Source organism: Chiloscyllium plagiosum, chromosome 11 (genome assembly GCF_004010195.1).
Source record: "Chiloscyllium plagiosum isolate BGI_BamShark_2017 chromosome 11, ASM401019v2, whole genome shotgun sequence".
Lineage (NCBI taxonomy): Eukaryota > Metazoa > Chordata > Chondrichthyes > Orectolobiformes > Hemiscylliidae > Chiloscyllium > Chiloscyllium plagiosum.
The window spans coordinates 84,356,987-84,382,555 of NC_057720.1; the positions used below are offsets into that span (position 1 = coordinate 84,356,987).

Here is a 25,569-nt window from a genome sequence, read left to right on the forward strand (position 1 = left end):
GAGGTTCTTCATCCTCAAAGGTGTTCAGGAGGCGAGAGAGAGGCGGGGAAAACTGTCCCAGCTCCAGGAAAGTATGCAGAACCTGCTTCTGCTGCAGACAATGGGGGTGGATGTCACGGAGGACCTCATGGAGGTGAAGGGCCAGCAAGCCTCGCTCTTTGCCTCGGAAGCCACCAAGATAATCTTCCAGTCCAGGGTCTGCTCGGTGGAGCAGGACGAGACGTGCTCACGTTTCTTCTTCCAGAAGGTGCACAAAGAGAGCTCCATGCTCAGCAGCCTGAAGGAAGAAGATGGCTCGATAATGTCATCTCAGGCTGACGTCATGAGGATCAGTAAATCCTTCTATGCCAGCCTGTATGACACAAAGCCAACCGACAGCACGGCCTCCCAGTCGTTCCTGTCCTATCACGGAGGTCTTAGATGACAGAACACGGGAGAGGCTGGACCAGCCGCTATCTCTGGACGAGCTGACCAAGGCCCGAGTCCTTCGAAGAGAAAAAAACTCCCGGAAGCGATAGCTTACCGGTCGAGCTCTATTCCGCTCTGTGGGACTTGATTGGCCAGGACCTGCTGGAGGTGTATGTCAGTATGCTTCGGGCAGGTACCTTGAGTGAATCCATGAGGGAAGGCATCATCACCCTCATCTACACGTGGAAGGGGGAGAGGGAGGAACTCAAAAATTTGAGACCAATCTCACTGTTGAATGTGGATTACAAAATTCTGTCAAAGGTTATCGCCAACCGTGTCAGGTCTGCTCTGGGGTCGGTGATTCACCCTGACCAAACCTGTGCTGTACCGGGCAGAAAGATCGCTGAGAGTCTCGCACTCCTCAGGGATACGATCGCCTACGTGCAGGACAGAGGGTTGGACACCTGCCTGATCAGCCTGGACCAAAATGGGCTTTCGGGAGGGAATCTGCAATTGGATCAGACTGCTCTATATTAACATTGTCAGTGCAGTCTCAATCAATGTGTGGGAATCAGATAGCTTCCCAGTCAGATCTGGAGTCAGGCAGGGCTGCCCTCTCTCTCCTGTCTTGTTTGTGTGTATGCATAGAGCCATTTGCCGAGTCCATCAGGAAGGATGCGAGCCTGAGAGGGGTGACTATTCCTGGCAGCGGGGGCCTGCAGGTTAAGGTCTCCCTGTACATGGATGACGTTGCCATTTTCTGCTCGGATCCGCTGTCCGATCGCAGACTCATGTACATATGTGACCAGTTTGAACGGGCCTCGGGGGCCAAGGTATACCGAGGCAAGAGCGAGGCCATGCTCTTCGGGAACTGAGCCGACCAATCCTCGATCCCCTTCACCGTCAGGACCGACCACCTGAAGGTGCTGGGTATTTGGTTCGGGGGGCTGGGGCGTGCGCCAAGTCTTGGGGGGGGCATATCAGCAAAGTGAGGCAGAAACTGGGCAGATGGAAGCTACAGTCGCTCTCCATCGTGGGAAAAAACCTGGTCATCAGGTGTGAGGCACTGTCATTGCTGTTATACGTGGCACGGGTCTAGCCTGTTCCCAGAACCTGTGCCGCTACAGTCACCCGGGCCATCTTCCAATTTATATGGAGGTCAAAGATGGACTGGGTCCGAAGGGACTCGCTGTACAAAGATCTGGGCAACGGGGGAAAAAATACACCCAATGCCAACTTCACCCTGATGGCCACCTTTGTGTGTGGCTGCTTCAAGCTGTGTGTGGATCCCCGGTACGCAAACACCAAGTGTCACTACGTACTGAGGTTCTACCTGTCCCCGGTGTTGCGAAGGATGGGCCTGGCCTCGCTGCCGCGGAACGCTCAGAGTGGTTGGACCGTTCCGTATCACCTGTCCTTCTTGGAGAAGTTTATGAAGAAAAACACCTTTGACCACACCATCCGGAAGTGGTCAGCACGTAGTGTCCTTGAGACCCTTCGGGAAAAGGAGAGGGCGGATCCTATCGAGCGGTTCCCTGAGCAGACTGTCAAAGCCATTTGGCAGAATGCCTCATCGCCAGAACTTTCCAACAAACACCAAGACATGGCTTGGCTGGTGGTGAGAAAGGCTCTGCCTGTGAGATCCTTTATGCAAGCCCAGACTCTCAGCCGCACCGCACGCTGCCCTCGAAGTGGCTGTGGAGGGGACGATACTGTCACACACCTCCTTCTGGAATGTGCCTACGCCGAAGAAGTCTGGAGAGGAATGCAATGGTGTTTGTCGAGGTTCGTCCCGAGCAGCACCGTGACGCAGGACTCCGTGCTCTACAGCCTGTTCTCCGGGACGCACACCGAGACGAACATCAACTGTGCCTGGAGGATCATCAACTCGGTGAAGGATGCTCTCTGGGCGGTCCAAAACCTGTTGATCTTCCAGATGAAGGAGTTGACCCCGACTGAGTGTTGCAGACTGGCACATTCCAAGGTCCAGGACTACGTGTTGAGGGAAGCGCTGAAGCTTGGAGCAGCTGCCGCCAAGGCACGGTGGGGAAAGACCGCGCCTGCCTGCCTTAAAAAGAACAGAGGACCCACGCAGTCATTTGGGCTCTGCTGACGCCTCAGCTAAAAATGTAATCGTACAGACCTGTAAATAGGAATGATTACTCTGTTTCGGTATGCAAAGAAATGGAATGTTTACATATGTATGTCATGTCCAATTGTACAGATCATCAAAGTATTTTATGAATAAAGTATATTTTTTAAATAAAAAAAACCTCTCCACTCATAGCAGGTTATCAGACAATGAATGGATGCAGGCACAGCCACAAGTTTTGACAAATGAATAACCTGCAATCTTTCAGTGATACAAGAGAGCTGACCATTCCAGTTAGGGAACAGAAGGCTCCCACTGACTTCACAACTACATGCAATACTGCCACTACCTGGAAGTCAGTCAATCATTCCTCAGTGCTTGTCAACAGTTTACTCTTTAAAATATCATTAAGTGAGAAGCATTATAAATGTAAAATGAATGGAATTTCAACTTACAGTGGTTGTAATGCACACTATACACATATTGGTGTATAGTGTGCATTTGGATTAGCACAATACAAAGCTATGATTAATGGAAGCCTCAATTATCATATCACTGGGACATTTCATTGCTCAGACTGAAGATGGAAATTGAAGTTAGTAAGGAGAATTATGGCTGACATCAAGTATGAAATATCAGGGCATGACTTACCATCAATATTTTCTGAAGTTCAATCTTATGGTCATTGGAACATGAAGTTTACTTTTTTAGATTTCAGTTCCCAAGAAGAGTCATATCAAATTCAGAATGTTAACTTTGTTTCTCTCTCCACAGATGCTACCAAGTTTGTCCAGCATTTTCTGTTTTTCACTTGTGGGCACAGGCTTTTTTTTAAACCAAGAAGCAAGGTATGCCTCTTCACTAAGCTTCCAACTTGAAGCAAGAGTAATCAAGTGTAAACTATTCTTGGAGCTAGAGGCTCAATAACTGAACACTGAGAAAAATCTAAACATTGGAATTAACAGCAAAAATACATTATACAGCCCGCCCAAGCTGCTCTAGCATCCAATAAACATATGTTTGATCTTCTTGTGTTCTGAATTCCACATTTCTATCTAACTTCCAATAACCTTTGATTTTTTTGCCTAACTAGAATCTATCTACCTCCATTCCTGAAGAAGGGCTAATGCCCGAAACGTCGATTCTCCTGTTCCCTAGATGCTGCCTGACCTGCTGCGCTTCTCTAGCAACACATTTCCATCTCTGATCTCCAGCATCTGCAGACCTCATTTTCTCTTCTATCTACCTCTGCCCTACCTCCACTATGTTGAGGCGGGAAGATCCAAAGTTTACAACTGTCAGAGAAAAACAAATTCTCATCTCTTTCCTCAAATTTTTAAACACAGTCTCCTAGCTCTGGATCTGTGCTCAAGAGTGAATACCCTTTCCACGCCCACATCCATGTCAAAACTGCTGAGGATCTCATATACATAAATTAAGTTACAATTCACTCTTTAAACTCCCTAGTCATAAGACAAAATGCTCATTCCAGGTATCAATGTTGTAAACCTTCTCTGGACTACCTCTAATGTATTTACATCCTCCCTCAAATGAGATCAAAACTGCACACACTATTTGAAATGTGATCTCACCACTATATTTGAGGCATAACATCGTCTCATAATAAAGGACAGTATTCTGTTTACCCTCTGAATTAATTGCTGTGCCTGCATATTAACTTTGTGTGACTTATGCAACAGAACAACTAGATCTCTGCACCTTGAATTCTACAGTCATTCTCCACTTAAGTAAGTAATATGCTGCTTTGGTATTTTTATGGTCAAAGTGAACAATTCACAATTTCCTACAGAAAACTTCATCTGCAAGATTTCTGCCCACTCACACAACCTACCGACATTGGACAGTAATTACTGTACTTCCTCTTCATAGTATACTTTCCTATTTGTTCTCATCTAAATTTAGCTATCATGTAAACTTAACACCATACCTTTGCTCCCCTCATCTGCTTCCTTGTTCTTCTGGATGGTGGCAGTTGTGGGTTTGGAAAGTGTTGCCTTAGAATCTTTGCTGAATTTCTGCAGTTCAACTTGTTGATGGTACACACTGTTGTCACTGACCATCAGTAGCAGAGAGGATGGATGTGGTGCGAATCAAGCAATCTGCTTTGTCCTGGATGGTGTCAAGCTTCTTGAGTATTACTTGAGATTCACTCATCAAGGCATGTGGGGATTATTCCATCACACTCCTGATTTGTGTAGATGGTGGATAGACTTTAGGGAGTCAGGAGGTGATTCATTTGTTGTAGTATGCCTAGCCCCTGACCTGCTCTTGCAGCCACTGCTTTTATATGGCTTTTTGTTTCAGATTTCATATGGCTAGTCCTATTTTCTATGTTACTATGCATGATAATTTTGCGGGAAGATTCCATGGCATTTGAATTGTGTGTGATAGATAAAATGAAACCAAATTTACAATGGAAGTCAGGTTTCTAGGGCCTTTCTATATGTAGAATTAGATACTAAGAATAAGTATGATGTTATTTTGGATAAATAGCTTCATTCGTACACTGGTAACAACATTTATCAGCCTGATTCTCACAGAAAGAAGATTTTGCATCCAGGGAAGAAACAGACCAGATAAGCAATTTAATTGGATAGTTAATCTGATTGTGCACTCAGACTATACAATAGACAATAGGTGCAGGAGTAGGCCATTCTGCCCTTCGAGGCTGCACCCTGTTTGCTATGATGCACTGGAGTGGTCTACTATGATTAAACATCTTCCAGGTCAGGAAGTCTTGGGTAAAAATAAAACATTGAGTAAATTAAAATCAGGAAAATGCACACTCAAATTTCAAGTCTTTGGTGATGCACAAAATATAAAGGTTGTCTTTTTAGCAATGCTTCACATACCAATATTCCGAATAGCTTTTTGAGAATGTCAGAGTTTATCACATTCTTGGTGTGAAAGAATAATTGTAGTCCACTTGCCAGGGAAGCCAGGAAAATAAAAAGAGTAGTTAAAAGTACCTTAGCTGCTGAGGTATTGGCGCTAGTAAAAGCTATAGATTCAGTGGCGTATTCATCCAATATTCTGAAGGAAGTCCAACAATAAAGGCAATCTGAGAAAAGTTTGTAAGGAGAATGTTGTGTGGATAATTGTTCTCTTTGAGACAATGTACACTGAGCAACAAGCGTGCTGCTCAGCAAAGACTAAGGATTGACCTTGCTAGCATACAGACAATGTTGGAAAGAAAAGGGACTTCCAAACAAAGTGGATCGAAACAAGGTGCCAGTTGTCAGATAATTCACGAAACAGTTGTTTGCTCCAAAATGTTATGGGAGATCCTCAAAGAAGGAAACTACTAGTATGAGGAGTTACAAAGGAATGAAAAATTAATATATAATCAACATATCAATATTTGCTTAGGAAGCTTTGTGATTAAACCAGCTGTAATTTATTTTGTTAAAAGGGGAAATATGGAATATTGATTTTTATTATCTTCAAAATGAAAAACTAATGTTGTTACTGACTGGTTGCATCATAAAGGTAAGATGTGGAAAGATATTTTATAAACATTCATTTGTTTTGTTGTAAGATTGATTAAATAAAACTTTTAGTGGAAATGCAAAGAGAAGAATCTATTAATATAGCTAGTGGTAAAGCAAGTGATTGCGTTTAATTACAATAATACGCTCTATGACTGAGTAGGGACTTCTTGTGATGCAGTGGCAATGTCACTAGACTAGTAATCCTAAAAAAACAGATTAAAGCTCTGGGGACATGGGTTCAAATCCCACCATGGCAAATGGTGAAGTTCAAATTCAATTCACAAATAAAATCTACTGGTACAGTGACAGTACCCCTACCTCTGAAAGATGAGACCCACCTCAAGTCCCACCTGCTCCAGAGATGTGTCATTACATGCCTGGCATGAGTAATTGATAAATCCTTTCCATAAGGAAAGGGAGCTTGGTTTCTCTATCATTGATTGACTTGGATCCAGATTGATAGTAACAACCTAATTTCAGTGTAGGATGAAAGATTCAGACTATACATTCTACCTAGAAACCTTGCCAACCACAAAGGCATGCATAATGTGCAATATGAGGACACAACACACAATGGAACTCCGTAAAGGAGAGAAAATAAAAGACAATGAAGGAAATTGTACAGCTATATAACACACAGCACTCCAAATGTGCCTGGAATATATTACATTCAAAGGTGACCTTGGAGAATAAAATTGTAGGAGGTCATCATGCAAATCAGCAATGCTGCAGTTGACAAAAAAAAAATACATGAGGTACCAAAAACACTTACAAGTCAAGAAAGTCCAAGTGAAAAGTCAGAATCTTAGAAAGGTCATTCTATCATATAGATATTTAGACTCTATATTTCCTAAGCTCTTAAACAGAGATCTACTTTTGGTAAAAACAGTTTGTGTAAATCCTCTGTGTACATGCATTTTTACTCATGCAATATTATCTAGCAGAAAAGAAATCTTCTAATATAATTTTAACGGCAAACATGCTAATGATTAAGTAACCAGGATGTAGAACATGCGACCATGAGCCATTGCAAAGTCTAGTTGGCAGCTTATATTGCAGAGGAGTTGCAGCTGTGTTTTCCTGTAATTCTGTATGCTGAATCTTTATAATGGATCCATCTTCTGTCATATATCTTCAAATAAACAGAACCTATGATTTGTTTATCAGTACTGTTTGAGTTTACTAAGTTTGTGTTAAGCAAACATAAAAACACAGTTTTCAAAGCTACTGTAGTCTAGGTGTCTTTTCTCTGTAGGATGGACATATTTACTAATTCGGAAAATTAATGTGCTTTAGAAAGCTGTGGAGCTTGACAACGGGACAGGATAAATGGACTTAAGTACATTTAGAGGATATATGTATACTAGATAATGCTGGCTTCTTTAGTTGGATTTAACACTTCATTGTTCAGTTTTTAGCCTGCTTAACAGGAATTTGAATATTCAAGACCATTATGAAATTTTACAGAGTGGGCTCAGGAAGGTTTATTTTAAATGGAAGAACTTTGTTTGAAAATAACTATTTAATCATATTTAACACAAAAAGCACCATGGAATTGTATTACAAATTTATAGAAAAAGCTCAGATGCAAAGAAACCTACTTGTAATTGTCATCTTCAACAAATTTCTGAAGTTCTTCAATGTATCTCACAGAGTTCAAATACTTCTGAACATGAGGCAGCAGAGGAATATCTAAAGAAAATAAATGCACGTGTAAGACTGCGTATATTTTTTACTTGGAAGTATAAACTGGAAATAAATGCAAATTTGAACTGTTTTGTTGCATAGAATGAAACTTTATTTGTTACAACTTGAAAAAAGTGGAATAGTATAATAATTTATTGGTTATACAAAGACACATTTCTTAATATCAGGATTTCGATTTTTTTTTTTGTGAGACATTCCAGCACCAGGTGTCTTTGGAAACAAAATATTACCTAACAACAGAGTTGAGATTGGTTGTCACCGACAGAGGAGAGAGAATAGTTGTGACACAGATTTCAAAAAAGACCTATATGCAAGCCAGATCCTTCTCTCTCTCCCACATTAATTGGAAAAGGGATACACTCAAAAGACTTTGAATTCATGCCAAAACAGAAGTCCAGCTGACTGAATACCACATTTAAGATTGCTGCAATTGACAATAATGTGATATCATCACCAAAACAAAAACGAAATTGTGAGAAAGTCACTTCATTTCCACTTTTGGTTGGAAACAGGATCCATAGATTTTGTGCCTTGCTGTCTATATTTTCCATCCATGATATCTCTAAAAAGCCTATTTGTTTCATGTCTGTCTGTTCTTTATGTGAATGTATGTTTACATTTAAGTGGAGTATAGTTCAAATTTGAATATTAGGAATTAATAATTTGATTTTGCCACATGCTAGAGGATAAGTTCATTTTAATAAATAAATTTAATAAATTCCTTTATCTTAAATAGTGGTCAAAGTAAGACATTAGCCATCCTAGAGATTAAAATTACTCATATTTCACACTTGTGACAACTTGTGGAAGAGTGTGGCTTATTTTCCACCATACGATTTCCACCAGGGTCATGGTGCACCATGAAGGGAATAATCAAGCTGTATCTAGTTCAGGGAATTAAAATTAAAAAATATGCCCAAGTAACTTACCATAATCACAGCTCTGCTGAAGATCTGAAATGATTCTCAAAATATTGTTCATTAGGTTTGATCTTTGCTCACTCTCAATGATACTGTGTGTGGATGGGTACGCTGAATCAATGTACGTCAAGTCAGACAGGTAAATGCCTAAAAACATAAAAGGTAAAAGAAAAGTGTGATGGACTAAAAATTCTGAAAGCCTTAAGAAGTTAAATATTGAAAAATCAAAGAATTGATTCACAAACCAGTCAAAATGTTACATTTCAAAGCAGACTTATGAAGGTTACTATTGAGAAACTGCACTATTTAAGAATTGGAAGAATTCTTTACTACCTATTTTGAAACATACAAATGCTCACAATAGTAGAATCCCTACAGTGCAGACAGATGCCATTTGGCACATCTAATCTTCACTGACCCTCCAAAGAGCATCCAACCCAAACCAACCATATCCCTGAAACTCTGCATGGCTAATCCACCTAATCTACACATCCCTAAAACCTTCAGGGGAATTCAGCATGGTCATCCATCCAACCTGCACATCTTTGGACCATGGGAGGAAACTGGAGCACCCAGAGGAAACCCATACAGACATGGGGAGAACATGCAAACTTCACGGTCACCTAAGGCTAGAATTGAACCAGGATCCCTGGTGCTATGAGGCAGCAGTGCTAACAACTGGGCCACCATGTCACCCGAAGGTAGAGGTGAAGTCCTTCTGGGCCATAGGACTGCTCTCTCCTTACAGAAAGAGACGACATGGCGGTGCTTTCATCTGACGGTCACCATGCCTCAGGTGAGGACAGGGGTTAAGAAGAAGACTCCTTCATGGTAACCTCAGCCCCTGCAGGAATTTAACGCACGCTGTTGGCATCACACTGCACTGGAACACACCACCCAACCAACTGAACTAACTGAATCCAACCCTGTTGATTCAAATCCCCTTTATTGTCCCAATGAATATTTTTAAAAGAAAGGGAGATGGCAATGGAGCATGATTAATTGTCCATGGTGTTAGGGAATGGTGAATTACCCTCTGAAAACAGACAGAAGACAACTGACAAAGCTTTTCCAGTCATTTCAGAGAGCTGTTGACAGCTCGAGTATGTGTCAAGTTCATTTCTCAGAAGGATGACCACTAACAAACCAATCTGTATTTTGGCAATCTACATTTTGCGGTAATCTTATTCTTGTGTGCCAGCTTTCAAGTTACCTCATTTACTCAATTTATTTTCACAACTAGATAGGTTAGTGTTTGGAATTCAGAAGGTAATTCTGAAAGTTCGTGGAACAACAGAATTTTGACATGCGCCTCAAATTTACAGTAACCACTATTCCACTAGAGAAATACAGTGGAGATAGGTTTTGCAGTCCTTCACTTTGAGAAACACATCTTGGATTGCTTTCACTCATTTCCCAGAAGCTGATTATAGAGGAGCATGTGAAATGGGAGAGACTAACTTCCAAAATGATACTGCTGGATTGGAAGATCAAGAGGAAGAAACAGAAAATATAATTAAAAAGCATCTCAAAACAAGAATGTGTACAGTACCAAGGCAATTCAGCAATCTGTTGTCCAACAAATAAGCACGATGTTGAGATGCCACCCAAGGAAATTAGCAGTGGCTCCATACAGTGTGAAATTTCTCTCCTCTAGCACAATGACAGCATTCGTTCCCCCACTCGAGCCATTTTGATCAGGCCCACCAGTCAGCTAGACAGCGCCTATTGCTGCTGCCTATGCTGAAATGGTACAGTCTGAAAGCCAGCGATTCTCAAAGTGGATTGTTGAAAGCCATTTATGATCATCTCCACTGAAAATCAACAGGCTCCCACCAACCGTGCTACAGCTATAGTTGGAATTCTTTATTAGAAGCTGTCAGATAAACAAAGCACTCAAAACATAGGCAGTAATGGAATTCAGATGAAAGACTAATTAATTACTTATAGCAAGTGTTCATAGTTTTATACAGCACAGGAAAGGTCCTTTTGAGTTTACACAAACAAAATAAACTACTCTAAATCTACACTACTCCCATTTTCCAGCACTGGTCCACAGCTTTGAATATTATGACATTAAAAGTATTCATCAAGTACTTTTTAAAGATTGTAAGGTTGACTGCCTCAACTATACTCCCAGGCAGTGCATTCCAGATTCCTATCATTGTCTGGGTGAACATGTATTTTCTTCAAATTCCCTCTAAACCCCTGCCTTTCATTTTAAAATTATGCCTCCTTATTATTGAGCCTTCAACTGAACTGGTGAGTGGTGTTTCCACATGTGACAATTGTATCCATGTTGATGATCTGGCATGTCTTGAGGAGGTTGTCGTGGTAGGGTTGTATGGTGTTGTGGTCAATGTTGTCCTGAAGGCTGGGTAATTTGCTGCAAATGATTCTGTTTAAGGTTTAGCAGTTGTTTGAAAGCAAAAAGTGAGTCTGATGGTGGGCTGAAACTTGTTGATACTTTGTGTAGTCATTTCAGCAATTTCTCGCCGTGAGTTCAAAGGAAGAAAATGTCGACATATCTGGTGTATAGCAAAGGCTGGAGAGCCTGTGCAGCAAGATGTCTTGCTCAAACTTATACAAGAAAACAACAGAAGCTTACCTAGCTGCTCTATATAACTAAAATGCTCCATCTCAGGCAATATTGTACTGAATCACTTCTGGACTCCCTCCAGTGCAATCACATCCTAACTATATTGTGGTGACTAGTGCTGCAGACAGTACTGCAACTGTGGCATAACCACAGTTTTGTATAATTCCAACATAACCTCCCTTCTCTTATAATCTTTGCCAGAGAAAAGGTAGTTTTTTGGCTGAGGTCTTAAGACACCTTGGGAGTTGTCAGACAAACATAGAGGGGTCAGGGATAGCGTAGGGAATTTGTGCGTGGAGTCTGAGCAGATAGAGGAAGCCGCAAGTGATTTTTTTGCTGCGGATTTCACTAAGGAAAGGGACCTTGTTGTGAACGAGAACTTTGAGGAGCTGGGGAAATAGGCTTGAACAGATTAAGATTGATGAAGTTGATGTGCTGGAAATGTTGGCAAACATTAAGATTGGCAAGTCCCCAGGGCCAGACCAGATTAATCCTAGGTTGCTCCAGGAAGCGAGAAAGGAGGTTGCTAAGCCACTTGCGAAGACTTTTGTTTCCTCATTCACCGGGAGGATTGGAGGGAGGCGAATGTTGTTCCTCTTTTCAACAAGGGGAATAGGGAAATCCCTGGCAATTACAGACAGTCTTACGCCTCTGTCAGCAAGTTTTGGAAAGAATTCCGAGGGATAGGATTTACGACTATTTGGAAAAGCATAGCGTGATTAAAGGTAGTCAGCATGGCTTTGTGAGGGGTAATGAGGAGGTAATGAGACAGGTTGACGAAGCTCGAGCAGTGTTTGTGGTGTATATAGACTTCAGCAAGGCATTTGATAAGGTTCCCCATGGTAGGCTCATGCATTAAGTCAGGAGGTATGGGATACAGGGAGATTTGGCTGGCTGGATTCAAAATTAGTTGGTTGACAGAAAGCAGAGAGTGGTTGTAGATGGAAAGTATTCAGCCTGGAGGTCAGTGGTGACTGGTGTCCCGCAGGGCTCTGTTCTTGAGCCTGTGCTCTTTGTAGTTTTTATAAATGACTTGGATGAGGAGATTGAGGGGTGGGTTAATAAATTTGCTAATGATATAAAGGTTGGAGGTACCGTTGACAGTATCGAGGGCTATCGCAGGCTGCAGCACGACATAGAAAGGATACAGAATTGGGCTGAGAAATGGCAGATGGAGTTCAACCTGGATAAATGCAAAGTGATGCATTGTTGAAGATTGAACTGGAATGCTGAATATAGGATTAAAGACAGGATTCTTGGCAATGTGGAGGAACAGCGGGATCTTGCTGTTCAAGTGCATAGATCCCTGAAAGTTGCCACCCAAGTGGATAGGGTTGTTAAGAAAGCATATGGTGTTTTGACTTTAATTAACAGGGGGATCGAGTTTAAGAGCCGCAAGCTTTGCTGCAGCTCTACAAAACCCTGGTGAGACCACACTTGGAATATTGTGTCCAGTTCTGGTTACCCTGTTACAGGAAAGATATGAAGGCTTTGGAGAGGGTGCAAAGAAGGTTTACCGGGATGTTGCCTGAACTGGAAGGCTGGTCTTACGAAGAGAGGTTAACTAAGCTCAGACTTTTCTCTCTGGACAGGAGGAAGAGAGGTGACCTGATCGAGATATACAAGGTAATGAGAGGCATGGACAGAGTCGATAGCCAGAGAGTTTTCCTCAGGGCAGGATTGACTGCCACGAGGGGGCATAGTTTTAAGGCATTAGGAGGAAGGTAAAGAGGAGACGTCAGAGGTAGGTTCTTTACGCAGAGAGTTGTGAATGCATGGAATGTGTTGCCACAGTGGTGGTAGAAGCAGAGTCATTAGGGACTTTTAAGCGACTGTTGGACATGCACATGGAGAACAGTGGATTGAGGGGTGCATAGCTAGGTTATTTTATTTTAGATTAAGAATAATCCTCGGCACAACATCGTGGACCAAAGGGTCTGTTCTGTGCTGTACTTTTCTCTGTTCTAACTCATTCAGATACCTTTTTATTGTTGTAATTGTACCAGCCTCCACCACTTCCCCTGGCACCTCATTCTATACACGTCTCATCCTCTGCATGAAAAGGTTGCCCATAGGTACCTTTTAAATCTTTCTCCTCTCACACTAAATCTATGCCCTTCAGTTTTGGACTCCCTTTATTTTCAGGAAAATTGCTTGGCTATTCACCCTATCTCGGTCAGTCATGATTTTATAAATCTCAGCCTCCGACACTCCAGGGAAAATAGCCCCAGCCTTTTCAGCCCCTCTATATATCTCAAATGTTCCAATGCCAGCAACATCCTTGTAAATCTTTTCTGAATCCTTTCAAGTTTCACAACATCTTTCCTATAGCACAGAAATGTCCTGTACAGCCGCAAGTGACTTCCCAACTGCTATATTCAATGCACTGACTAATAAAAACAAGTTTACCTACAAGGTAAGCTTCACCTTGACCTCTCTCTAAATCTACCACTCAGTTGACCCCTCATCTCGGGGACTCACTGGTGACAGAATCTTTGCGGTATCTCGCACACCAATGAGTTGCTCAGCGCAGCAGTGTTGAGTCGGGGTGAGAGTCCCCAGGGTTGAGTTGTAGTGAGAGTTCCCAGACATATAGAGTAAAATAAAAGGGATGTGAGAAGCAAAGGGGCTAAAGACCTCTGGGGAAAAGGAGTTTAAAGTCCTCTATAGACAAGAGGTTTGAGGCTCTGGGGAAAAAAATAATTTGGTACTTCTTAGAATTATTGCCTTTATCCCCCACACCTCCCCACAGAAGTACTTTTAGGTTGGTATGGTGTCACTGGGAAAAGGGGGTGAAAATGGAGTTGGTCCACTTGAATCCCAATACTAAAGTGCATTGCCTGCCAGGGAAGCTTTGTCCAGGTTATTGTTGTGGGAATCTCAGTTTGTGGGCTGTGGACTCAACTTGGTGAGTCTTTGTTCTGGGAGAGGGAGTGGCATGGACTGCAGCACAATGTGGTCTGCTACGAGGGCTTTCTCTTTTTATAAGAGTGATTTCATTGAGAGGATGCAAAAAAAAAAGAGAAACATGGAAATTAAGGTTGTACTAATACTTTGGTCGAGGGGAGAAGTTTCAATGTATATTGTGCCACGTTGTCAGTGCTTGACATTTAATTATTTTGATTTGCTTAAAATCCTGGTTCAGAAAATCCTGTTAAGTATCTGTTTTGCCTTATTTGAATCAGGATCTCAATCAATGTGTTTTGTGGGCTTTATAATAGGGAAGATTTTGTTTTTACATTAATGTTGTACAACATCAGGTCTTTTTTAAAATGATCAAATTTGTAACCTTAAAACAAATTGATTGAGGGCCTGAGTCCCTGATTTGTTTGAAATTCTAAAATGCCTGTTTAAAACAAATTTATTGTGTCAGTGGTCATGCTTTAGCCAGATGAGAATATTATATTAAAATATCTTTGCTGTGTTTTTAATGCAGAGTGTTCACAAAAAGGAGTACATGTTAAGTTTGTTTTGTTATGATTTTAGAGAATATTAGAACTTGAGGTTGAGCTGTTTAAGTTCTACCAATTATTGTTAAGACTTCATTGGCCCCCTTTATATTGCAAATTCAAAGAATGTTGATCTTTACCAAAGTTGCCACTATAATTCTGATTGTTTTATTGGGAAATTTCATGTGAAGAACATATTTTAATATATTTTGCATTTGTTTCCAATGAATATTGGAGATTTAAATCTGAACTAAAACTGCCTCTTCAATGGCTAAAGCACAGGAAACATTATTTTCTTGCTGTTCCAGATTTTTGAAATACTTTTCCTGACAGCTTTCACATTAGCCAAGCAAATAATTTTGTCAAAGGAAAATAATTTTTGAATAATGTGAATGGGGTACCTTAGGGTTTGATTTTAAGACCATTGATTGTTGTTTATAATTGACTGAATTGTTCAGGCAATACACTTTAGAAGTTTATGGATTGTATAAAACCTGATAATGTCATAAATAGTGAACAGAGTAATAGACTTCAAGACTACTGAGAATGTTGAAATAGACAGACACAATTTATTGCAGTGAAATGTGTTACTACCTTCATACTGATACCGACCTTGGCAAGGAAGGAATGAGAGGGGAAATGCAGAGGTACTTTCATCAGCTAACAATTGTCTCTAGAGTTTCTCCATTCACAGGTAAAGCACTCCTTCAGACCATCGCTTACCCCTCCACAGCTTTTTCTAATGGATTCAATCAATTCCCCAGTCATGAACACGGAATGTGAAGAAGCTAACAACGGTGAAGAGAAGGTCAGTATGCTTTGTGTCAGTGGCCTTCCTACAGACATTAAACCACGTGAGTGTTACCTTGACTTTTGATCATTTAAGGGATATGATGGTTCACTGATCAAGCTAACATTACAAAAGTCAGTTGGCTTTGTTACATTTAACAGCAGAGTGGGAGCACAAACAGCAAAGAATGCTGCGTTCACATAGCCTGCTGCTGCTGCTCCAGCTCCAGCTCCAGCTGCTGCACTGCACGCTCAGATGTGCTGGCATCCTCCTTCTGAAGCATCTCCACAAGAATGGAAGTCTCGGCAGTTTTGTTAAACATTTAACTGCTCTTATCCAAGAATTCAGATTTCTCTGGAGTGATGCAGAAGGACAGATTGGATGTTGTTTTCAGGTTGGAATTTATTGAAGGAGATTTTGGATGACTGGCTCATTTCCACTCAACTTGGACAGGGTGGAGCGTCACTAAGGACTGTGGATTTAAAAACTTTACTAGTGAACTTTTTTTCCACATGGGAGGATTCTGCAAATTCCATTTACTGTATGGACTAGTAATTTTTGTTATTATCCTTGCATGTTGTGTATCAATAACTTATGAGTCTTATGAAAGCTGGTAGTGTCATCTAAGTAGTTATCATGAAATGATAAAAGAGAGGAATGTAATGTTAAAAGATTAAATGGGAATATCCTTCTGGACATTAATGTAATATTAAAGAGTTAGACTGCAAAGCTGAACATTCTGGAAGTGGGGGGAGGCGATATTGTGTCTCACAGACAGCGTATAGGAATGTGGATGACTATCCATTGTAATTCACACTTTATTTAGACAGTCATTTGCTACTACTCCCTTACTATTATCAAATTAAACTATCATTCAATTAAACTATAAGCCATTTCCTGAAGCTAGGCATGTCACACCTGCATTGTCTTGGTGAATCACTGAATCAAGAAATCGTCTGCATAATGATTCCCCAGGATTAAGGCATTAGAAGTTGCATTATCTCTAGGATGATGTCATCCTGCCATTGTACCTGGGGTAACATGTGACTGTGAGGTAGTAACTGGGGGTTGTCCTGAGTGGCATGTGACTGTGGGGGAGTACCTAGGAGCATGACAAACTGACCTCTATAAAGGGGCTGTGTTTTCTTTGTTCAGTGCCTCACTTTGACTTAACTTTGCATGCCTGCAAAGAGGGTCAAAAGGGGTCACCTACGTTGTACAAGTTTTAATAAACTTTAACTGTTTGCAGAAGTTGGTGTGCGCGAATTGCAACTCGTATGCAAAACCTTGGGAAAATAACCTAACAATATAAGTGACCAAAAGCAGTGGACCCAGCATCCTTGTAACACACCACTGGTCACAGGTCTCCAGTCCAAGAAAACAACCCTCCACCACCACCTTCTGTCTCCTACTTCAAGCTAATTTTGTATCCAAATGGCTGGCTCTCCCTGGATTCCATGTAATTTAACCTTGTTAACTGGTTTCCATGCAGAACATTGTTGAATGCCTTACTGAAGTTCGTTTAGACAACATCCACTGCACTGCCTTCATCAATCTTCTTTGTCATTTCTTCAAAAAGCTCAATCAAGTTAGTGGGACACAATTTTTCATGCACAAAAGTGTTCAGTATCCTTAATCAGTTCTTGCCTTTCCAAATAAATGTAAATTCTGTCTCTCAAAATCCCCATCAACCCACCACTTACCTCAGGCTCACCAGTCTATAATTCCCTGACTTTTCCTTACCGCCTTTCTTCAATAATGAATTAACTTTAGCCATCCTTCAGTCTTCCAGCACCTCACCCGTGGCTACCAATGATACAGATACCTCAGCAAGGAGCCCAGCAATCGCTTCCCTAACTTCCCACAACGTTCTAGGAAACATCTGATCAAATGATAAGGATTTATCCACCTGTATGCATTTTGAGATGTACAGTGTCTTCTCTACTATAATATAGACACTTTTCAAGAAGTCTCTAATTATTTCTCAAAGTTCTCTAGCTTCCATATCCTTCTCCACAGTAAAGGATTTTGCAAAATACCTGTTTATTATCTCACCCATCTTTTGCGGTTCCATATATAGATAGCCTTGTTGATCTTTAAAGGGCCCTAATCTCTCCTTAGTTACTCCAGTACCCTTGAAGTATTTATAGAATGTTGTTTGGATCCTCCTTAACCTTATTTGCCAAAGCTATTTCATGTCCCTTGTTGCCCTCTTGATTTGTCTCAAGATCAGCATGGTGGCTCTTTGGTTAGCACTGCTGCCTCACAGCGCCTGGGACCCGGGTTCGATTCCAGCTCGGGCGGTTGTCTGTGTGGGTTTCCTCCGGATTGCTCCTGTTTCCTCCCAAAGCTGTGCATGTTAGGTGAATTGGCCATGCTAAATTGCCCATAGTGTTTGGTGCATTAGTCAGGGGTAAGTGGGTCTGGGTGAGTTACTCTTCGGAGAGTCCGTGTGACTTGTTGGGCTAAAGGGCCTGTTTCCACTGTAGGGAATCTAATCTAATCTAAATCTAATTACTCCAACTGCCCTTATACTCGAGGGATTCACTTGATCCCAGCTGTCTTTACCTGCTATGACTCCTTTTTCTTGACCAGAGCCACAATTTTGCTGTTCATCCAGTATTCCCTAGTTCCATAAATGTTTTTGTGCCAGTATATAAATGATGGGGATATAACGCAATATCAACAATAAATAGCACCAAATAACGTGATAATGCTTTAAAGTTACAATTTGCCTCTTAAATAGGATCAGAGAGCTTCCCCAAGCTTCCCAAATTTTTCAAGCCAACAGATTCTGACAGCAATTTTTGAGAAGATCTGTAGCTCAGATTTATCATAACAGACTATGATCATATGGGCAGTAAAGGTATCTATATAACATCCACAAATATTCAATTTCAACAAAACATAAAGCAGCATGCTTTTAACAAAGCACAGCAATGCAATACAAAAACTAACCACTGTTCTTTACAAAATAACTAAGCTGGAAGACGAGATGAAGAGTGGATAGTTTCTATGCCCGCAAATCCTTGTGAATACATGCTGATGATCAATGAGTCAATGACACTAGTGAATCCAAGATTTCCTTCTGTTTTTAAAAAAGCCAAAAATTTACAGCATGTGTTGTACAGTACAAAAGGTAAAACATAAAATGAAATAAATTAGTGAAATTAATAAAGTCAACACAGACAAAATCAAAAATGTCTATGGTTCCAACATTTTCATCTCCTTAGTACTGAACATGCGGTATTATTAAAGGTCGAGTTAACCATCACTTTTAACAATAAGCATATATGCAGTGGTCTCTTCAGGCAAATCATTCCAGGCACTGGGAAAATTGCCAGTTCTGTTGGTTTCTGAAATGTTATGAATATCACAGATATACAGTTGAGAAGCTCTACCTCTTCCTTTTTAAAACTTCTCCAAAATGGCTTCCCTGTCTGCCAGAATATAAAGTGAGCTCAGTTTAACTCCAAATCACTGCCTATATCAAATAAATAGAACTTTCCAAATGCCTCACATGAATAGCCAGAAACAAAGTTCCACTTTACAAGGATGTAAAGTTGAAGCTATTTTATACCATGCTACAAATTAGAAAAATAAAATCAATTTGACTGCTTGGGAGAAAAATACAAGGAAGGAATTGCAAGGAATTCAAAAACATCAAATTGGAAATGCTACAAAACTGATTGAGCCTTGAGGAATTTTGGCTTTTGAAGAAACTGAATTCCACATCTTATTTGGAAAAAAAAGTCAGAAATGAGGGGAAATTGCAACCATTAATCAGCACTTATTAATCACCAATAGTAGGATGCAAGGAATCACCATTAATAATGATTAAAGGAAATACCTGGTACCAAGTTTATGACATGACGGAATTTAATGCAAGTTCAAGTCAAAAGTCAGCCTTCACACCAAATGCAGCAAAATTTATAGCAAAAATGTTAATGAGAAATTCATTGCAAGCCAAATTTGTGGAGCGAACTGAATACTCAGTGCCAGATCAATTATTTCAGTTGTCAAAAAAAAATTCAAGGCAACAGAAGACAATAAACATATTCTTAAACTTCACTCCCATAATAATATGAAAGGTTAACCTTATTACTGATGTACTGCAATTCTTACGTGTAACCAATTAAAGTAGAGGTGCTTGAGTCATGCTGTGGAAAGCTAACCAAACAGACCACATATTAGCACAGCCACAGGCATCACTTGACAGTTCTGAAACCACATTTTACTACTGGCATAATTTGACACCATACTTCCAAACTACGAAGCACGTGTAACAAGCCAATTTGAAATAATCCACGTTTCTATTCAAGAATGCTATAAGATAGTCTTTGTTTCATGATCAATACAACTGACATAGTTATCTCCTTTTACAATCTTCACAGAATTATTATTTTAAAATATATAAACAGTTTTATTTGTATTCTATATAATGGACTAACAAACATTAATAAAAAGGTCTGAATATCTGAGGCAAGGAGGAGGATATCAAATAGTATAATTATCCTGTTTGAAGAAAGAGTGAAGTGTGAGACCAGTAAGATTTCTTCGCTATTTAAAGAAATGAGTCATTGTTAAGTCTTCCAAAACACAACATTTGGGTCTCCTGTATACTAGGGTGGGGGGTGCGTTTGCATGACGGTGGTGGAAGAAGAGCAGCAACAATTCTAATGTAATTTTGAAAACTCTTCTCTTCAGTACTATGATTAGCAGTACAATTTGTGTTTACTACTTTGTGCTTATTTTCAAAAAAGTGTCCCAGTACAGGTCATTGAAATTTCTTATGGCGGAATCCAATGATGAGTAGCCGAAGAAATTGCAAACCTGCTACTGCAAAAATAAATGCACCAATGATACCTTCAGAATTCACAACACATATTGAGAATAAACTGGAAGAAAGGCAGACGAACCATATAAAAAGAAGTAACACAAGTTAGAGTACGTTATGCTGAATAAAAACACTTTTTGCCCACATTTCTCTCAGCTATTACAGCCAGGCACTTCATTCGACAGCTTACTCTCTAGGTTGCAAGAAGTTGCTCACAACATTTGTCTGAGGATAACACTGTTACAGTGCATTTGCTGAGCTGTGTAACAAGTTGCTAATAGCATAACTACATTTAAAAAATGCATTCCATATGTTGGTTGACATCAGTTTGCAATTGTACCTTAGAGATTGAATACACAGGCAATTTGTCACACATCGATTTGCAAAGGAACCCAGAATATGATGAGAGGAAGTTTGGTTAAAACCTAGTGAAGTGTCTCCATTTCCTGAGACCATTTTTGAAAGGAGCCCACTGTTTGATACAGGTATGAAATTGAAAAAAATTGCTGTAAAATCTGAAAACTTAATTTTAACAAATGCATGAGGTCATGTTATTGTTCAGGAATAGATGCAGATAAAATGTACTGCAAAGTCAAAAACATTAACTGCTTTCAAAATCAAATGCTGAAAATAGTGAATTCATTATCCTTTACATAGACGTTAGAGAGGCATGTCACTTTCACATCATGTTTGCACAATCAAAACATTGGAATAGAACAGGAATGGCATTGATACCGTGCAGTTTAAACAAAAGACACTGGCTACAATAACATAACTGAATTTGTGGTTTACAGTAGGCACATCTTACTGGTAAACTTTCATATTAATAATTCTTTACGCCATGAGAAACTGGAAGCAAACTTGCAACAGAATCATTATAGTAAAATTGCTGCACAGTTCTACTGAATATCCACAACATTGATCTTTTTCCTGAATTTATGCAATGTTAAGAGCTACATTCTCTTTCACAACCATGATCAAAATTGAATAGAATACAAGGGGAAATGAAGAACAATCCTGGTGGTAAGATCAGCAGGTGATTCAATTCTTGGGCTGTTCCTTCCTTATCCACCCCAACCAATGCAAGTTGTGGTCAGAGAGAGGGCAAGACCTGGGTACTATTCCCAGGAGGTTTTAACTGCCCCACTTTTCACTGCTTCCTGCGATGACCAACTGGATGCATACACTCGGAAACACCATCAGGAACCCAGTTCCCTCTGATTCACTAGCACTGATCTCAAACAAGGCCTTCAGCGAGAGGCCCGGTTCAAGCATTAGGGTCCTTCAGCCACCTAAAATGGTGGTCCTGTCTCTTCTGGTGCAGTGGCAGTTTTGCTGAACTATTAACATTCTTGTGTTTACAGAAATGGAACGCCTCTTGATATCAGGAACTTAGGTAAAAAAAAATTGCTCTTCATTGTTACTAATTTCTGATTGAGGGATATTGTTTGGAACAGATTTGGAAAGGCAATTCTAGATCTTGACTCCTATCAGAAGATAGAAATTCAGCCCTAAAGTATTTGTTGGTATGCGTGTATAATGAAGATTATAAGAGAAAACATTTAATTGTCAGGAGTAAATATGACACTGAGAGGATTAGATACTTTTGTATATACAAAACAGATTTCTGAAGAACTGCTGAGATCAATAATCCCAACACTGTTAACAGTTAACACCTAATGATGCTTAAAAGGAACCTAGCACAAATACTTGCAACTTTCTTAACGAAGTCCAAAACACATTACCAGGAACTACCAAAGTTAACGTAAATCATAGAGGATCACACAAGAACCTTGGCCATATGGCTTCTTTACACATACTATGATTGGTTCATGTGAGTAATTCATATGCTGAGCCAGAATTACAGGGCATTAAATATCCTCTGAGTTAAAGTGAACAGTGTCTTTTGATTTCCTGCATTTCAGATTTACTTTTAACAGGATGAAGTGAACAGATACCTTGTGGGAGAAAATATATCTTTTGAACAGTGACATGTCCCTTTGGTTCACATCTATTGCAGATGTCTAAGCAACAAAGAATTTAATCCATATTTCATCTGCCTATGCCAGGAATCTAGAAGTATATCCTAGGAGGAATAAGGAAAACCTCTTGCTCGATTAGTTCTAACTGCCATGACATCATAGGTGGGCTGATCCTACAAACTTCATGCCTGTGTTTTTAAGGAGCCTGTTAGTCTGCCTTATGTTGAGATGCTGTGAAAACCAACTACACACCCACCATCTAACAGAGCCTGGCCTTGAAGCAATAAAAACAACACAGACAGTGGCATCAGCAACGCTAAAAGTCGCACGATCTATTAACTGAAAACAGAACCTGGATTTGACTCTAGCACAGAACAATACTGCTACATTTCCTTCAAGTTTATTACTGCAGATTACCATATGTAGTCAAACTTTTATCCGGAAACAATGCTTATGGATTTTTAATATTGTAGGACATTCATGAGTCTACTTATTGCTTCAGAAATCCATGTGACACCACCACAACCAGAACAACAAACATTTGGAAACTTTTCATCTGACTTTGGAGCTTTACTGCAACGCATACACAGGAAAGGAATCAGGTTTGTATTATGCATGAAAATTAAGTCAGCTTTCTTTGTGAACTAAAGTAGGTCTTATTTTGTTCCTTCAGTTCGAGTTTTTTTTCACTGCATTGGAAGCAAAGTATAACAACAATCTTACCACTCAGTTAGCAATCCTAATTAATCTGGGTTATAAAGAAAATATTTAGGAAAACTCTTTCAGATTTTAATAAAAGTGACAATAAAGGGATTATATCGATTACACCTTCTGAAATGTGTTTTTAGATTTAATTGGTTTAAATTAGACAGAAGGCTATTGCTTTCCACTTCTAAATAATCTACAAGAATCATTGGTAGCACTTAATAGCAGTAGTTGTTTCTAAAAAGTATATGCCTTTTAAAAATTGTCCAAGAAAGTCAATGCTCTTATAACAATGTTACATTTTTGTTTAATAATACTTAATCTGTTAATGTATTTGCTAAGTCTTCAGACATCTTTCATTCTTCTAATGTCCAACATACTTGTGTCAAAAAAAAGGAACTCCATATTGTATGCTGTTGCAAATTTTACATATCATATTTCTTAGACAGATAAAAATTGCCAGACAGAACAGATTTAGTTAACAGAATAATAAACCTTCCCCCTGCTTGAACAGTAAAATGTGTTTCCTGAGCTCACATCATGATCTGCTCAGTGGTTTGAAGCCAAGATTTTGAATGTTAAACCAAATTACACTACAACTTGCAGCCAGTTTCGCATATCATTGTAGAATACTAAGAGAATATAAAGGGCGCTGAAAATTCATTTCAGCAACATTAAAGGTCAAAGCATGAGTTCAATTGACTCTTTTTGTCTAAATTATGTTTGTGGAATATGGCATAAATTCCTGCTGATAGTTCAATTTTCATTTCATGTCAAATTACAGAACATAGGCAGTTTCATGTAGAGTCCAAAACAATCTTGTAGGTTTTCTTACATATCTTTTGAGTAAGATCAATTTCAGCATATATGTATAATAAGTTGACAACTATACACATTCAGTTGAGATACCTGTGTAACAGTATTTTGACAATGGGTTGCATCTCAAAACAGGCCAAACGGAGTCATAATGACTTGCCCTGCTGGCATTAGTTCTCAATACTGCGAGTAATGTCCTTGCCAGATTTGTTTATAGGAAGTACACTCTTTAAAAGTGGTTCTAATCTTCGACAGTGTTTTTTTGGAGCAGGTAAAGGAAGAACTATAAAAAAAAAGTATGCTAAGAGGGCAGGTGAGAATAGGAAGAATGTACAATTGTCACCCAAGTTACAATTAAACTGGATTGAGGTTTGGAACATCAGCTGAAAAACACTAAGTCACACAATATGAGTAATTCATCTGTGTTAACATGGCAGGAGTAACAGTCATCTTTGCAAGCAATGACTAGTCATACCAGCAGTGAATGTATTGATCATTTCCAGAATCACCAATATTTCATTTCACAACTTTGTGAAAATACATTGCATGCTCAACCTAGAATAAAGTAAATGGCAAAAATGTATTCCAAAGTTGAATTTATTACTTTAAAAAGACAAAAGTGATTAAGTTACACTAGTCATGGTTTTATTTCCAAGAATTACATGGAAAGAATTCTCGGAATTTACAGAATGGAAGGAGCCTACAGCTGCATGGACTATAAAGAATAATCCGAAAAGCCTTCTCCTCAAATACCCTTTAAATCTTCTCCCTCTTTAACTAAATGTGCGCTGCCTAGTTATGGATCCCCCAACCAAGTGAATTAATATCTTCCTATCCAGGCCATCTAGACCCCTGAAAATCTTATGTAATTTTATATTTCTCCAGTTGAGAACCTTGATTTCCAGTTTATCTTTTCTCTTTTTCTTAACTCCCTTAAACTTAACTGAATTTTGTCTATTTCCACAAAATGCTCAACAGATATCCCTTTCACCTGTCATTAACACTAAATCCAGAACATCCCTTTTGTTAGACTTGCCATATTTTAGATAAAAACATTTTCCATAAAGTATTTTAAGATATGTGTTCTTATTGAATCTTTCACACTATTTGATCCCAGTTAACATTAGGGTTGTTGAAATCCCTCATTATTACTGCTCTGTGGCTTTTGCTCTTATCAAAGATTCACTTACATATTAACTCTTTCTTTCTCTTGAAGGTCTAAAGTATATTTCCAATAGTGACAGTTATTTTTGATTCTTCAGTTCAATCCATCTAAGCATTTGACGATTATTCTTCTATGTCATTCCTTCACACAGCTATCAATACAGTGACTCCCTTCCCTTGTATTCCCTATCTCATCAAAAGATCAAGTAAACTGGAATATTGAGCAGCCATTTCTGGCTTTATCTGACTTTATTTCCACTGCCTTCTAAGCATGCTAACAAATTGTCTATCTTACTTTTCATTTTTCTCCCCTTTCTGAATCTGCACTCTAGTTTCAATTTGCCTGTTAAGTTAGTTTAACCCTTCTCCAACAGCACCAGCAAAATCCTTTGGGAAGATATCTGTTCCAGCACTATTCAAGTGTATCCAATCTGACTTGCATATGTTTCAACATCCCCAGGAGTGGAGCTAATGGCTAAAATATCTGAAGTCCTTCTTCCTGCACAATCTCTACAACCATATATTGAAGAGCTCTATCGTCCTATTTCATTAGCATCAGGAACATCCCCATTTGCTAATAACTCGCTA

At 39.6% G+C, this 25,569-nt stretch overlaps 2 protein-coding genes across 9 annotated transcripts in view; one reads left to right on the top strand and one right to left on the bottom strand.

Annotated features, from left to right (window-relative positions):
- Window positions 1–25,569, bottom strand: part of ralgps2 (Ral GEF with PH domain and SH3 binding motif 2) — a 519,857-nt gene that overhangs the window by 130,791 nt on the left and 363,497 nt on the right. For all 8 annotated transcript variants that reach the window (XR_006313046.1, XM_043699973.1, XM_043699970.1 and 5 more), the window contains 2 exons: window positions 8,649–8,786; window positions 7,614–7,704 (listed from right to left, as the gene is read on the bottom strand). Coding sequence is in view for 7 of the 8 variants with exons in the window: in XM_043699973.1 (XP_043555908.1) it covers window positions 7,614–7,704; window positions 8,649–8,786 (229 nt within the window). In the remaining variant the exon portion in view is untranslated. The remainder of the gene's footprint in view (window positions 1–7,613; window positions 7,705–8,648; window positions 8,787–25,569) is intronic.
- The window catches only part of angptl1a (angiopoietin-like 1a), a 75,716-nt gene continuing 72,778 nt past the window's right edge, over window positions 22,632–25,569 (top strand). The window contains exon 1 of the mRNA XM_043700059.1: window positions 22,632–22,898. The gene's annotated coding sequence lies outside the window, so the exon portion shown is untranslated. The remainder of the gene's footprint in view (window positions 22,899–25,569) is intronic.